At 41.6% G+C, this 17048-nt stretch overlaps 1 protein-coding gene and 1 pseudogene across 1 annotated transcript in view; both read left to right on the top strand.

Annotated features, from left to right (window-relative positions):
- DBF4 (DBF4 zinc finger) overlaps nucleotides 1–15011 on the top strand; it is a 29410-nt gene extending 14399 nt beyond the window's left edge. The window contains exons 5-11 of the mRNA XM_054020553.1: nucleotides 1332–1382; nucleotides 1982–2051; nucleotides 2218–2294; nucleotides 3908–3938; nucleotides 4245–4287; nucleotides 14582–14713; nucleotides 14905–15011. Coding sequence (XP_053876528.1) covers nucleotides 1332–1382; nucleotides 1982–2051; nucleotides 2218–2294; nucleotides 3908–3938; nucleotides 4245–4287; nucleotides 14582–14713; nucleotides 14905–14944 — 444 coding nt within the window. The 3' untranslated portion in view covers nucleotides 14945–15011. The remainder of the gene's footprint in view (nucleotides 1–1331; nucleotides 1383–1981; nucleotides 2052–2217; nucleotides 2295–3907; nucleotides 3939–4244; nucleotides 4288–14581; nucleotides 14714–14904) is intronic.
- Nucleotides 15012–15825: 814 nt separating this feature from the next.
- The window catches only part of LOC128831333 (protein DBF4 homolog A-like), a 6155-nt pseudogene continuing 4932 nt past the window's right edge, over nucleotides 15826–17048 (top strand).

Genomic DNA, 17048 nt, shown 5'->3' with positions numbered 1-17048 from the left:
GCTGAAACTGTTTGGGAAATTTCTGTCAAATTCACAAATAGTTTGGGATCAACCGAAACTGCGTTTTTCAACAAATAAACTATTAGTCCAGAAAAGTTCACCCTGCACTTGCTAGGATACACAAGCCAGGTTGCAGTACTTTCTAATATGGTCATTCTCACTTAATCTTGTGTGTGTAACAGGTTACCCAGCTAAGTCTCTGTTCGTTACTAATAAATGTGGTCATACAGTAGGGAAGTCGGAGGTCTTGCAGTGGGAGAGGTCAGGATAGAAGTGGGACTTGACAGCTAAGGAGGATTCAGACATGAAAAGCTCTGGAAAAAAGCAGCAGCAGAGCTGGTCATCCTAGAGGTGCCTGGGGGGAGCACTTTCTCTCTGGTGTTTAGCTTCTAATAAGTATTTGAAATGTCTTATGCCCATAGCTGAATATCATAATTTCCTTGAATATGTATTGAAGTATATCCCTTATCATGCAGTTGCACATTGATACGCATTGTGAAATCTGTCTTTGCAGTAAACAAAACTGGAAGCTTAGGTAAAGACTACATTGTTAAAATTTGCTGGGTCTAACAGAGGACATGAAAACTGGTAACACTGATTAACCACATTTTTGTGTTTTCAGTACTTGCTGATTTATTTTCTGTAATTGATCTTCCCAAAATAATCACTGAAAAAAATCCAGAAATCAAAGACATTTCACAGTCCTAACACTGAGCAAATGTGGCCATAAAAACATTCATAAATTCAGGATTTTCAAAATCCTATTTGACCTATAGGATGAGGTTAATTCTTTGCTATGTGTCCCTCCTGCTTGGAGGTGACTTAGAATGTTTGGAATCTGAAATATATGGGTGTTCATAAGTGATATCAGTCCTTGGCAGTAGAGGGCTAATATGGCAATATCTTCTCTAGAATTTCACCCAGGCTGTTGAGATGGTACTGTGCCAAAATTTTGTTCCTTAAAACATATTGCTAGTAACTCTCATGGAAGTGGTCTTTCAATATTGCAAACTATTAACAGTGAAAATACTGACCTTTTAGCTATATAGATCCCAACAGCACTCTGTAAAAGGAGTGCTGATTTTCAGCATCTGATTGAATGAATGAAAATTGATAGAAAATGGTAGCATATTAAATAATGCATTAACACATGATGGTTATAATATACGGTATTTTGTTGGTTTAATAGAGATATTTAACACATAACGTTTAACCTCAATTTGTACAAAAAGCTAATTTTTAACATAAAAAGATAACTCCCCTTATGTTTCACTGTCTGAAATGAGCACTAATGTGTTGCATACAATAAGCAAAGTTTCTTTTAATTTTAGGTACGTTTGAGTAGAGGAAAATCTTTAGTTGAAAAAGCTATCAAAGAACAGGTAAGCTGAGCAGTCCATACATTTGGATTTAGTAAAGATTATTTCTCTCTCGCTATTCTGAATGGTAGTGAACAGCAGCAGAAGTAGAGCGATCTAAGGGAAAATACACTGATGGGAAGTACAGCCAGAGGTGCTATGCTGTTTCTCACCAGCACACTGTACCTTCAGGACTTGTTGCAAGACTCACCCGTTTTTCCATTTATTTCCTGGAGACCTCGGGAAGGAGAGAAAGGATCTGTTTGTAAAGGTTTATGACTAATAATTGATATTTGATCAAGGTCTTTGCATTTCCTGTAGTTCGTACACACAGAAATTATATATATGAATAAATTCAGCAGTTTCAGGATTCCCAGTTGATAAATCATATAACAATGTGAGCAACATGGGCTTTATGGAAGCCAAATGTCTTCTGGATGGAAAGATGCTGTGACATGAAGATTGTGAAGGCAGTTGAGGCAAGTGAAAGTCATCCTTATCTTTTGGCAGGAAACTGCAGGAAAACACCATGTCTTGGCCTCAACTTTTCTTATGTCTTGCTTTACATCAAATCTTTAAAGGTATTGCTTTTATTAAATATTAATAATGTTTACTTTTTGCAGGAATTAATCCCTTCAGGTAGTATACTATCCAATGCCTTGAGTTGGGGAGTGAAAATACTTCATGTTGATGGTAAATATATTAGTTTTATAAACTTTTAATCAAAACGTGAAATTTATTTTAATTAAATCACTGACAAGATTTGCTATTTTTCAAAAGTATTATTAAAAACAACAAATCACTTCAAGCATTTAAAAAAGAAGTTTGGCTAAATATAAATTCTCTCCTTTTTTGAAAGATATTAAAAATTATCTTGAGCAAAAGAAAAAGGAGCTCTACCTGATCAAGAAAGCAAGCATTTCAATCAAAGATGTGGTGAGTGAGTCCTTTCTAACTTAATGAAATAATTATTAGCAATGACAAATATTGTAGGTGAGGTAAATAGTTCCTTCCAAGAGGCTGGTTTATTTTTATGTATTTTGGTTTATTTATGTATTAATTTTCTGATAACTGGTATGTCTTTTGGGCCCTCAGTAATTTTTTAAACCAAATCAGTTTAAAAATCAGAAGGGAAATGCTTGCTATGTTTGACTAGCATCATTTTTTTAAGATAAATTTGTAATATCCTTAATCTCTTTAATAATATCCTTAGTCTCTCTAGTTCACCGCTCTGAAAAAAGTATGTCTAGGAGCCAGTAGCTGTAAAGTTTCTGAGAGGGCTATTCCCCCTGCACCAAGCTAGAGTAGACTGGGGACTACTCTAATTTATTCTGTTTACTAAGGGTCCCACAAGCCAGAAAATTGGGATATTGTCATGCCTTAAGGGTATCCCAACCATGACCATCTTTTCCCTGGTATGGATGTGTAAGACCCTCTACTTTTATGCCACTGAAGGATCCCAGTTGCACTGGGGTGATCTTTCCAGGGCTAGATAAGCAGTAAAGATCAAAGTGACGACACTACATAGAAAAATTTGGCCTACAGAGTGTGACTCTTCCCAGATTGCACAGCAAAAGTCTCCTGGTTCCCAGTCTTCTCACCGGAGTACAGTGTCTTCAGGCTACTCCAAGTGTGGTGTAGAGCCAGCATATAACTTTTTATTGGTCCCCCCCAGTTCCTGGTTTATGATCAGCGTTACTCTATTTAGGCTACTGTTGTTTGGCTGGTAGCTTTATATTTTTAATTAAGGCAGTGAATTTTTATGGATGCCCAGTCCACCTGATCTGTAGTATGTAAATAGCAGATAATACTGTACGTGCTGCCCTGGAATTCAGTACAAATTAACTTTTTGGAGCCACTTGGAAGCCTTTGCCGAATCTCATGAGTGTATCAATTTTCCTTTCCGGGTCTTGTAATGGCCTGATACTTTTCAGTAATACAAAATCGGTAATGTTGACTCAGTATCTTGCCACATTCCAGGTAGTCTTAAGTAGAGCTACAACTTGAGGAGGTTATGGAATCTGAGGATTTGGTTTTTAACCAATAAATCCAAGGACTTAATATTTTGAAATTTGTAAATATTTCCTGTAGTACAGTCCTGATTTGCTAAAATAACATGGAATAACTATTGTCACTTTTAATCACGTAAATTAGTGATATTTTTATGCAAGGAGCCATAAATGCTCTGAAACCAATAAAGTTGCCTCCTACAATTTTTAACAGCATTTTTACCTGTTATCTCCATTTATAATAAAACAGTATTGCAAAAATACAGTGAATATCCATCAGCCAGTTTTCACATGAGTTTTTACCATGATGGTTATGAGGAAAATTTTATTCATTTGTTAAAAAATTACTCTTGAATAGCAGAATTTTGCAATATTTCTTTGAGAAATAGACATGACAGATTTTCAGAATATTCATGTGCCTAATTTGCATATCAGTTAATCATGATTTCACACAAACATGCACACACAGTTTTAGAGATATTCCACTAAATGTTGAGGTTAAATAGAAACAATATTCAAACTTTTTTTTCTTTTAACTAGGGGAAACGATGTGGTGGTCAGAAATCAAAAAGTAAGTATTTTGACACTTGTTGAGGTTTCTACGTTATCATGTTTTCTGAATGCTGAAAAATACATTGTTTGTCTGAGAGAGCATCCTTGGCATACTCTTAATCTAGTTGGCCTGAGAAAAGTGTACAAAAATATCTCACGGTAATGATAAGTTTATAGGCAGATATTTAAAAAAAAAATCAGCTGGATGTCTGTCTATACAAATAGTTTATTGTTATAATAAACAATAAGTTTATTGTTGGTTGGGGGGAAATATTGTGATTTTTTTTCTTTTCTTTTTTTTTTTTTTTTTTTTTCTGTTGAGCAGGTCGGCTGAAAAATCCATTTGTGAAAGTGGAAGACAGAAGCTGGTAAGTGCTATTTCTGGATGGGAGGGGTTGCTGTCTTACTCTCTAATATGCTCAACAAACTGAATCATTTGAAAATACATGATAGTCTTTCTGGACGACTGATTGGATTACTGCTCCTTGGACTTGTTGACTTCAGATAAGAGACTATGGCAGTATAATCAACCTCCAGGAGAACCCAAAGTCTTTGATTGGAAGCTCATGTTTATTCACTGAACTCGTGATAATGCATCACAGACTGTATTTACATTACAAAATTTGGTCAACATAAGTTGCATCCTCTTACCTCCACCAACTTTTTATATCGCTCGGGTGTGCATACCTGGCTGTTTGTGTCAGCACTCGCATCCACAAGTGGTTGCATCAGTAGTAAATGCAATTTACCCGGGACAGGTTATCCCATTGTCCTGTGCCACCATCCAGGTCAATGCCTTGTGGGACATTTTCACTGCGTAGTTGGATACAAGCAATTTGCCCAGGGATTTCTGGGAACTAGGGGGTCAGGATCCCCCAGTGCAACTTTTTCCATCCCATAATTTTTGAATCGTTTTTTAAATTCCCAAAATCCTGCCTGTCCTTTTCCATCTCTACCATCCCTCTGGTAGAAGCCTGAACCCTGCACAGCTCAGCACAATTCTAATAACCATTGCTAATTAGAGGATCCACAATTCTTTTGTATTTGTGGAACTTCAATGAATATTACCATAACTGGTGGTATTGAGGAAGAGGAAATGTTCAAGGATGATGAATGGATAATGATGGACACAGAATAAAAATGTCAGGTTGTTTCTGGCATTCATGGAGCAACTCCACCTGGTAGATGGTGCTTCTGGGCCTGAGAAACGAGTGTTGGGGATCATATCATAATGCAGAGTTGGGATAATGAGCAGTAACTGCAGAACTTTCAAATTCAGTAGGCTATGTTCCTGGATCTGTGTGCTGAGCTTGCCCCAGCCATCCAGTGCAAACATACCAGAATGAGAGTTGCACTGACAGTGGAAAAGCAAGTGGCAGTTTTGCTCTGGAAGTTTGCAACATCCGATTTCTATCGATCAGTGGCCGGTCAGTTCAGAGTTAGTAAATCCAGTGGGGTCCATTGTCATCCAAGAGTGCAAGGCCAATAAGTATATCTCACTGCACAGGACTGGGACTCTTGTCAACGTGCAGGAAGTAGTAGGTGGATTTGAAGCAATGGAGTTCCTGAACTAAGGTGCTGCCATAGATAGCACCTTTTTCTGTTATCCCTTTTCTGGCACTACCCTACCTTGCCAATGAATACATAAACTAAAAGAGGTACTTTTCCATGATTATGCCAGCCCTGGTGGAGTGGATTATCTGGAACGCTTCAATGATATCGGTGTGGGCTGGACAGGGAAAGTATATGGCGCGCATATCTTAACAACGCAGGACTTTTCCAACAGCTGCAGGATGATTTTGAATGTGCTTTTGGTAGTTTAAAAGATTGCTGGCATAGTTTACTGACTAGGATGGATCTCAGTGAGGCAAACATTTCTATTGTTGCTGCATGTTGTACATCACATAATATTGGTGAGATGATTGAGAAAGGCAATTGGCTGGGGGGGAGTTGGTGAGGTGGACCAGCTGGCTGCTGAATTTGAACAGCCAGATACAAGTACTGTTAGAAGAGCCATCTGTGGGGCTATGCAGTTGAGGGATGCCTTAAAAGAATGTTTTAAGTCAGCCGTAGTAGTGTTGTGTGATGCTTTTGTGAGCTACTGAACTTAAACATGGACTGATTATTGGTTCCTGAAAAGTAATTTTGCAATATGGCATTTATGCTTGTTGCAAACTAATAGATATACACTTAAGTTTAAAATATATATATATATTTTATGCAAATAAACAGGAAACAAAGTTAAAGTGCAAATAAGCATTTTAGCTCCACTGAATCAGGTTGATCATCACCTTTGTCTAGCTTGTCCTTGTCCATCCCTCCATGAACGCAAGTTGACGCCACACCATTCTATTTTGTTGTGAGCACATTCTTTCCATTTCTGGCCAAAGAATTTTGTCCAGCGTATTTTTGTTCTGCCCAGCAGTTGCTTGTGGTCTCCGAGGATCCAGTCACTGATGTGAGCTGTCTACCTATTGTCTTGCCTGCAGACTACATGACCCACCCATCTTCACTTTGCATCACACATTGCCTGCACTACATCAGTCACATCTGTGCGCCTTCTAATCGCCTCATTCGATATATGATCACGGAGCAATATCTTACACATTCACCTTTCCATGGCTCTCTGGGGGACCTCTAGTTTTTCTTTCTCCACTTTTGTCATTGATCAGCTTTCTGTTCCATATATCATTGTTGGCAGAACAGTGGAGTTGAACAGTTCTTGCTTTTCTTCATGGGCAGTTCATCATCCATTAGAGACGTCTTTATTTTGTTGAAGCTTGCCCATCCTGCCTTTCGCCTCCTACTGCATTCCCCTTCGAATGAGTTGTCTCTGCTCATTTGCTGACCCAGGTAAATATATTTGTCAATCTCGATTTCTTTCCCATTTACAGTGATGATTCCTTCTGCACAGTGCTCATTCCGCATCCACTTCATCTTTGACATGTTCACTTCCAACCTGATATCATGTGAAAGTGTTTGCAGTTACTGCAAGTTGTTCTCCAGTTCTGCTGTGTCCTTTCCAGTATTATGCAGTCGTCAGCGAAGAGAAGATGTGTTAACTGTTCTCCATCACTTCTGTTTCCTTCTTCCCAGGTCAATTTCTTGAACAGCGACTCCGGTACTGCTGCAAACAGCTTCGGTGAGATTGTGTCACTTTGTTCGACTCCTCTGTGAATAGTAATGATGCAGGGTACATTGAATAATGTTATCTCTGTCGAGCAATTGCGATTAATTTCTTTTACCAGGTCAGTGTACCTCGGATCGATTCCAGTTTCATTGAGTACAGCGTTAATCTCCACCGAGTCTAATGTCTTTTTGTAGCCGACAAATGCAATACACAATGGTACGTTGTATTCCTTGCATTTTTCGATGAGCTGCCGAACTGAGTGGATGTGATCAATTGTCGAATATCCTGAGCGGAAACCAGCTTGTTCTCTGCTTTCGTGCATTTCAAGATCCTTCTTAATCCAATTGAGTATGATGCGGGTGAAGACTTTATACACTTGTGAGAGGAGTATGATCGGATGGTAATTGATCAGTTCTTCTGGATCGCCTTTCTTCATCAATAGCATTGTTTTCGATTTCTTCCATACATCTGGAACACGCCTGCTATTGATGTGGATGGTGAACCATTGCGACAATGCTTTGAAGAGAGTATCTTCCCCTGCTTTCAGATATTCTGGCCAAATATTGTCCACTCCCGGACTCTTCCCTCTCTTTATGTTATGAACTGTGTATTCAGTTTCTTCCCACCTAATGTCGGGAACTTCTTCTGTAACCTGCTGCCTTGACGGTGTACGCTGGACATTGACCTGCGAGGAGTAGAGATCATTGTAGAATTTTGTACATATTTCATTCATCTTGCTCCTTTCCGATGTCCTTTCACCATTTTCATCTTTCAGCACTGCCAGCATTATCTGTTTCAGCCTAACATCCCTTTCTACCTTCTTCAGACATTCGTTCTTTTCGTCCGCCTATCTCAATTTCTTCTTTCTAAAGTCTTTGTAGTCTTCTTTGATCTTCACACGAATTTCTTTGCACAGTGTTCTGTATTCTTGTCCATTTTTCCTTCTAATTTCATGCACGCCCTTCTCGCCATCAGATTTACAGTTTCCTCACTGGTCCTCTGCTTGCATCCCAGCATTTTCAGTGCTTTTGCCTTCTTAGCGGCTGAGATTATCTGCAAGATAAACTCTTCGTAGTCCTCATCAATGTCTTTGTTGACCTTTATACTCGAGGTCCATTTCACTTACTTCCTGTGCAAATGTCTCTTAATTGAAGTGCCATTTTTGCTTCGGTTTCTGGCTTCTCTTCACTCAGTCTTCGTAAGCATTGTCAACGCATAGTTTTGAGCGCAATGTACAATGTTCTGAGCCTGTGCAAATGATTCATTCTCCTATTGTCACTACATTGTTGAAGATTCTTCTGGTATCCATCATTACATAATCAATCTGATTCAGTGTGATTCCATCCAGGCTTTTCCATGTCCACTACCAAAGCTGTTCTTTTTGAAATATCGTGTTCATTATGTGGAGATGGTTTGCCTCTGCAAATGCAACCAGACGTGCTCCGGGATCATTTCTTACACCTTTTACCCAATTTTCCCACATACTTTTCTTTCTCATTCTCCTTTCCACCTACTATTGCATTGAAGTTCCCTTGGATAATTGTGTAGGTGGATCTTTTCTGCATTGCCCCCTCCAGCTCTTTGTAGAAATGTTCCATTTCTTCGTCTTCCACTTGCTGCGTGGGAGCATACACCTGAATAATTTTAATTGTTCTCCTTCGTTTTATCTGAAGTGTGAGAACTGCTATCCGGGGTGATATGATGTCGCAGTTGTTTCTTTCCTGACCATGAATCCAATGCCTACAGTCCTTGCTCTATTGTCTAATGATCTTCCTAGGAATATTTGCTCTCTGCTTTTCCATTGTGCAATGAGGTCTTTGGTTCTTCTTGTTTCATATATCCCGATGATATTTGCTTTTATTGATCTTGTGACTTCAATGTAAGTATTGATGTACAGATCAGATTATAGCGTTCTTGTGTTGTGACTTGCAACAAATAGTTGGACTATTCTTTTAGTCATTTTCCATTTTTAATCCTGTGCTACCCCGGGTTGTGAGCATTGGTCAGGCTGACGCATGAGTCTCTGCTCAGTTTCCTGGTTTATTCTGCTTTGTGCGGCTTGTTTGGCAGGAGAATTTTGCAGCAGTGCATTCGGGGTGCCAGCCCTTGTGCCCTATAGCTGCGGTACCCCCTCAACTTTGGCCAGGTTGCCCCAGAGTAATAGAGGTACAGTCGGACTCCCTACTACTCAGGATGCTAGCTCGACTCCTCCTTGGCTTGGTAAGACTTGCCAGAACATACGCTCTGCCATGCTTCGCTGTCGAACCCCTTTCACCCCCATGCCAGTGCTGAAGTATGGAGGTAGGATTTTGTGGATTCCATCAGGGTGATCATACTTAATAATATGTAAACATGTAGGCTAATTATTTTCTTGGTTTTTAAATACTTATTACAATGTTTTATTCGTGTTAAAAACATGTAGCACACTCTGCTTGGTGGCTGATCCTGTAGTTATCAGATTAGTGTAGGGGCAGTCATAGTTCTCCTGGCATGGAGTGGTAGTAAGGGTTTGTGCGGTGCTGCCACCTGTTATGCTGAGAGGTCATATGACTATGGAGTTTTCCAGTGATTGGAATGGTGGTTGTGTCCAGGTCTTCAGGCATTTAGTTCAGTTATGTTCAGGATCTGCAACATCTGTGTTTGTTGCCTGAGACAAACCAGAATATCCCGGTGCCCTTCCTGTTGCAACTTTCAGTCTCTTTGCCTCTCAAGCAGCAGCCACACTTTCCATTCTTGGTTCTTCACACTACTCTTGGTCATTTGGTCATGCTCGCAGTCAGCAGCTGTAGAGAACTGGAGGATCTTGCAGAACATATCCTGCCTTGTTTGCCTGATCCAGGTCAAATATTCAGCCGGCATGGAGGGTCCACCTCTCAAGCATACCACGCCAGAGGTTGCTGATTAAAACAGATAGATAGATACATAATTAGATTTACAGATGTAACCAAGGGAAAGAGAAGTCTTAAAACTCTCTTATGTTATTTCCATAAATACCTTTAATAAGAAATGTTAATTATCACTTTACCTTTGGAGTACCTCATTACAGCACTGTTTTGCAGCTCATGCCAAGGTGAATACGGACTAGTGGGAGGGCGAAACTGTTGCATGGAAGTTTTAGACTGGGGTGGGGAATCTTTCTTTCCATCAGGGGCAGTTGACCCACAGGAAAAATCAGTCAGGGGCCACACAAAGCCCCACCGGGAGGGGGCAGTAGAGGCTTGGGGCTTCCCCTAGGCTCCGGGGTGGGGCCAGAAATGAGGGGTGCAGGGGGGAGCTTGGGGTGAGGGCTCCGGCTAGGGTTAGGGGCTCTGGAGTGGGGCAGGGGGTTGGGGTATGGGAGAGGTTTGGGGTGCGGACTCCGGCCGAGCAGCGCCTGTTCCCAGAAGCAGCCGGCATGTCTAGTGGTCAGGCCTTCGTCAGAGGGGCTAAGTGGCTCTGCACAGTGTGCACTGCCTGCCCACGCAGCTCTCATTGGCCAGTGGGAGCTGCAGAGCTGGCACTGGGGGGCGGGAGCAGCAAGCGGAACTTCCCTGATCGCCTCTCTGCCGAGGGGCACAGGGACATGCTGCTGGCAAGCCGGCGCTCGCGGCTCCAGCCCCATAGGGGAACACCGAGGCTTGGGGCTTCCAGCCCGTGACACAGAGACTTGCCAAAGGCCGAATGAATTGAAGCAGCAGGCCCGATCTGGCCTGTGGGCCATAGTTCCCCATCCCTGGTTTAGATGCTGGGTGCCCTAGTGGGTGCCCGAGTACAGGGAAAGTGCAAGTTTGAGTGAATCTTGCAAATGTTTTACAGGCAGTGGTGATTTTGGCTGATACCTCATGCTCTAGGTCAAGGGTCGGCAAACTATGGCCCACAGGCCACATCCGGCCCTCGAGCTCCTGCTGGGGAGCGAGGTCTGAGGCTTGACTCGCTCCCGTGCTCCAGCCTGGAAGCGGGGGTGGGGGCTACTCCACACATGTGTGCCGCAGCTCCCAGAAGTAGCCGCATGTCCCCCCCTCCAGCTCCTATGTTTAGGGGAAACCAGGGGGCTTTGTGTGCTGCTCCCGCTCCAAGTGTCGCCCCCGCAGCTCCCGGTGGCTGGGAACTGCGGCCAATGGGAACTGCAGGGGCAGCACCTGCCAACGGGGCAGCGGGCAGACTACAGCCACCTGGCCGCACCTCCGCATAAGAGCTGGAAGTGGGAAATGCTGCTGCGTCCGGGGGCTGCTTGAGGCCGCCTGGAGCCTGCACTCCATAGCCCCTCCCCTGCCCCAGCCTCGATTTCCCCCTCCCATCCTCCAAACCCCTCGATCCCAGCTTGGAGCACCCTCCTGCACCCCAAACTCCTCCGGAGCCCCCTCCCACATCCTGAACTCCTCATTTCTGGCCCCATCCCAGAGCCCCCAGCCAGAGCCTTCACCCAAACCCCAATTTCATGAGCATTCATAGCCCGCCATACAATTTCTATACCCAGATGTGGCCCTCGGGCCAGAAAGTTTGCCCACCCCTGCTCTAGGGTGACAAGGGCACAGAGGACGCATCTGCTGCTGGTACCTGAGGCCACCTGGGTCTATATGCTGGTAGCTTGTTTGCTGCAATGGTGCCAGCAGAACTCATCACAGAGCGGCTTGTTTCTTCTCCTGCAATAGGAGACATCACCAAGGCCACCAGCCCTACAAATGTTTCAGAGAGGATTGCAGAGCATCTCCATGAAAGTTTCATCAAGATTATTCAAGAGGATAAAGGGGACATTCCTCTTCAGATAAACAAAGTACTCCCTATGAGGAGAATTGTGGACCCCCTGCCTAGCCTAAAAAGCCACCTCTACCTCCTTTCTTCTAACTCTATCAGAGCACAGGATAGTGATGTGGATTATGTAAATTAGACTGCCATATTTTTCTAACATTTTACAAGTAAAGTGAAGAATGAAAAGTTAGTGCTTTTTTCTCTAAACACGTGAATCAGATGGGCACCATTTTCAAATAGGTTGTTGTCCTCCATCACCTTCTGATATGTCTGCCAGAGTTCCTTGGCTTTCACCCAGCATTGCTGCTCATTCCTGTCCTGCCCCAGGTTTAGCATCGCCTGCACTTCATTGACAGAAATAGGTTGATTGTGACTGCATTGTTCCGGGAGGTGGTGGTATTGCGTCAATGGAACGGGGTGTTTACATTGGTGGGAGACAAATTAAGGTGTATATGCATGTAAAACTATGTTGAAACAAGTCAACTTATGTCACCCTAACTTTGTAGTATAGACCAGACTACAAAGTAGGGATGGCAGCAGAACAGGGAGAAATTAGGTGACTCCAAATATGTGGAGGCCAGTGAGATGTGGTATGAGACCCCTTAGATGACAGTACATTACAACTAGCTCAATGGCCTCAGCATGTCAGTGTTTTTTCTGGTTGTTGCAGTAACTAAAAAGGACTCTTGGAAAGTATGTCTTGTTTTTCTTAAACAACTGAGAGCCCGACACTGATGCTTTTCTATCATAACTATTCTAAATAACAGTTGAAATTGTCAAGAGAGGAGATACGCTCCTTGGAATAGCTCCTCAGCTCTGGCTTTGCACTGCCTCAGGAGCCAGATGTACCCAGAAAGTGATCTTACAGAGGCAGTGAAGGATTTTCTCTCCATCAACATAGGGATTGTGCCAGAGCACATGGCATGCTGCCTGGTCCTTGGCTGGCACAGAAGTCTCATAGGGACTGATGCAGCAGGTATAACTTTAAAGAAGTCCTTAGATTGCTTTAAGTTATGCTGGTAGCTGTTATGGCCCCTAGCCAGCTCTGCACCAGGGAAATTGAAAGGTTACTTGGAACCAACTTGCCTTCCTTTCCTCAGCTATGGCAGATATAAGCTTGGCACATCAGAGGATTTGGCCCCCATCCTTCATGCAGTTGAAATATTAAAATGTACCAAATTCCAATTTTAAAAGAAAAACTATAACATTTTCCAAATGTGAATACTGTGGACCAGATTGTCTCTGAGAGCTGATTTAGGTTCAAATCCTGAAGCTACAGCGCATGTGGTGAAGACGCTCTATGTCGACAGGAGAGAGCTCTCCTGTTGGCATAAAAAAATCATCTCTGTGAGTGGCATAAGCTATGTGAGTTGGAGAAGCTCTTCCACTCTCACAGCACTGTGCACACGAATGCTTATGTTGGTGTGACTTATGTCGCGGGGGGGGATATTCACACCCCTGAGCTACATAAGTTTTGCCATCATAGGCTGTAGTGTAAATATAGTCTTAGTCTCAATCAAAAATGTGAGAGTTGGCAAGAAACAAGAAAGCTCAACAAGAAAATGTGAGCTTAGTCAAGTCCGAAAGCATAAATGCAGTTTTGCTGTAATTTTTTTCCCATCTCAATTTGTAATTAGCTTCCATTTTATGCTGGTCCTTGCTAACTCCAGACTCACTGGCCAGTCACACATCTGAAGACTTTTTCTGAGCCATCATAATTTTATAGTGTACATCAGAAGGCTCCCATAGTTGTGGTAGGGATTTAGCACTAGTGAAAGGGGGAGAGAGGTTGACATAAATTAGGCAAATAAACATGGCAGGGATTGGCAAATAGACAAGGCTATAGGTGCAGCATAAGAACCTGAATAGAAGAAGAAAGGAAAAGCACAAATAAGCATGGATTTGCCCTTTAGACTGCTATTTTTGAGGCATTGACCTCACAATATATGTAAAGCACCTAACACACTTCTGGCTGTTTACATAATATACAAATATCTGTTCATAAAGAGAAAGGGAGACCAAGCAGCTGAGCTGGGAATGCTGCAGGTAGCTGGGTGGGGCAGTGGGTTTCTTCAGACCATTCAGCTTTTATTAGAGATTTGAAAAATTGAGCTAAAGCCAAATACCAGAATTCCTATTTAATGAAGAACTTCACTGCTCTCATATTTTAAATATATTTGAATGTACTTGCAGATTAGGCAACCTTTCTAGATCCAGTAGCTTCAGGTACAGTTCTGTGCAGCAATAATTCCCTTAAGTTGTTTATGAAAGTTTTTTGCATATGTACACATACACTGATCTTTCTCCCTCCTTGGAGTTGATTTTTTTTCTAGTTAATAAACTGTAAACTGTGCAAAAGATATAAAATTGATGGGTTTATGTTCGGAAGTGCTATCTGTATTCCGCAGGGACATGAATACACTATTTACCTGAGCAGTTCTTAGCTTTGCAGTCTACTCTAGCAAGCTCTTAGATTGCATGCAGAGGAGGAACAAAAGCCATCAATATGATGTTATGCATAATACAGCTATAGCCACCAGAAGCAAATCTTATGATTTGAAAAAAGCACCAAGTTGAGGGAAGGAAGAAGGAAAATATTTCATAATCTTGTCTGATAGCTAACTGCTTGATATTCATAGGAGGCAATAATAAATTGCATGTATATGAGCTGCCAGAAAGAAAGAAAAACATTATTTTTTTGGTTCTGAATATAAGGGTGTATTTAATTTGCTCTAAATAGATGTTTTATTGTCTGTATTTCAGGTTTGATTATTCTAATACAACTATTTTCTTGTCTATTACAGCCGTTACAGACCATTTTATCTGCAATTATCCAGCTTTCCTGTTCTCAACTATTCTGCTCCAAAACCTTATAGTCCATTTGATGTAGATAAGAAGAATGCTAGTGGCCAAAAGCAAACTCAGTCTAAACAAAGGTTTGTTGAGGAAAAAATACGGAAATTCCTTCTTCAGTCTCTAAGAAATTGACCCTCTTAGTATTAGTTTTACATGGGGCTCTATACCAATACCAGTGTCTCATTTGTTGAATCTACTGGTAATTTTGTCCGTTTTTCTTTCTCCTTCCTTTATCCTTTCTTTATGTCCTTTTTTGGACGTACAAATGCAGGCATCATAAACATATTGCTGTGGGTCAGTGCAGGCTGTGACACTTCTTCTCTTTCCTCCTTTCCACTGCTGATACCTTGCCTCTATCCTCCTCCTGGATGCCCTCCAGTAAGTACAGCAAGAAATGAATTATCTTGGCTCCAGAGCTGTTCACTTTAACTTGCCAGTAAAAAGCTACAAGTTAACTAAATTTATTTAAAACTATCATCCTAAGTCATGGTGCCCAAACTACATGATGGTGAAGAATGCACTTAATTTACATGTAAACTTAATTTTCTCTAAATAAAACAAAATGTTCCATACCCTAATATTGCTTGAATTTGTATCTTCCTTGAGAGGTGAATGGTGAATACTTACTGCATGAATATACAGGCAATAAGAATATGCAGTTGATCAGCTTTGTTCTTACCCTGCACTTAAATGGTCACGTGCTGTATTTGGCACTCAGGCTGCACTTTGAGCACTGCTATTCAAAGTTATGCTTTTTGGCAAATTACATGGGTGATTTTTATCTAATTAAGTGTCTAATGGGGTGCTTTCTGAAGTATCAGGCTCTGATTCTGACCCTGAACTCCTTCCAACCAGTCATTTAGGCCGCTGGAACTGCTTTATGGCATTGACTTCTAAAATTGATGTTACAGCATTCACTGTACTGAATTATAGAGGTGGTGCGCTGAGATGATAACTTCATTCTAAAACTCTTTTCTGTTTTTCATAACTTTCTCACTTTGTCCTTTTGGGTTGAAATTTAAATAATGCACCTATCATTACCTGTTCTAAAATTAAGAGCACAGTCAAAAATCATCTAAATTGACAGTCAGTTATGTTTATTATCTTAATACATAATAGCTTCTGGACTGCCCCAGTCCTTTATACTACTCTCAATGGTACACTGCTAGTGGTTCTCTCTGTTGATGCTGCCATGGTCAATCTCCTGCTTCCTATCTGCTTTGATTGTAATGCCTATGGCTTTGTGAAAAATGAGGGAAATGCAACACAGCAGAAACTTTCAGGGCATTGTAGGGATTTCCGGTAGTGCTCCTGTCACCTAAGTTAGCACTAAGAGTATAGAGGTGAGGTGGTTGGAAGGCACCCTCCTGGACTTAATATTTCTCAAAAAAAAAAAAAGAGAGAGAGAGTGTCGTGTGTTTTTTTTTATTTTTTTATTTGTTTTGTCAGGAATTGGGGTGGGCAAGGAAGGTATCCTCTGATAGTTATAAACCTCTGGAATTATGCTCTTCTGCTTAATTTTTCCTTAGTCTACACTAGGAACTTATGTCTGTATAACTACGTTGCTCAGAGGTGTGGAAAATCCACACCCCTGAGCAATGTAGTTATACCAACCTAACTCCTGGTGTAGACTGCGCAATGTCTACGGGAGGGCTTCTCCTGTCAACATAGCTACTGTCTGCTGGGGAGGTGGAGTACCTACACCAATGGGAGAAGCTCTCCCCTTGATGTAGGTAACATCTTCGCTTCCTGCCTTGTAGGACTCCACAGGTGAGGGCTCTGGAAGTAGAGGAACAGTTGCTGAAAACAACCCTCTGGGGTTTAATATGAGAAGGATCAGGGGCATTTTACATCTTCAGCTGTTAATACCTAACTCATAGCATTCTTCATCAGTAGATCTCAAAGTGCTTTACAAAAGGAGGTAATTATCATTGTCCCCACTTTACAGATGGGGGATATGAGGCATAGGGAAGCAAAGGGACTTGTCAAAGGTCACCCAGGAGGCCAGTGCCAGAGCCTGGAATAGAAGCCAGGTTTCCTAAGTCCTAGTCCAGTATTCTGTCCTCTGAAATGAATCTTTGTTCACTCTGATTTGATTGATGTTCTAAAATGTTTGGTTCTCTTAACATTTTTACCATTTTATAGTTAGCAAGTTTAAAGGTCCAACTTCATATGGACAGATAACTGACTCTTTACATACATACAACTTTTTTTTTGCTAACAGAAACAAAACAAATAGTGACAAAGACTGTGGTGGTCTAGTTCAACTTCCTCTAAAGGATAAGAAAAAGAAAGGGTATTGTGAATGTTGTATGAAGAAATATGAAGATCTGCAAACTGTAAGTGTAACATATTGTACGCTCAACTGTTATACGGTGCTTAGAAATGTGGCATCAACAAGTATTTTTCTGCCTA

The sequence above is a fragment of the Malaclemys terrapin genome, chromosome 2 (genome assembly GCF_027887155.1).
Source record: "Malaclemys terrapin pileata isolate rMalTer1 chromosome 2, rMalTer1.hap1, whole genome shotgun sequence".
Lineage (NCBI taxonomy): Eukaryota > Metazoa > Chordata > Testudines > Emydidae > Malaclemys > Malaclemys terrapin.
Note: the sequence above shows the minus strand (reverse complement) of the source record. Positions and strands in the feature narration are given on the sequence as shown.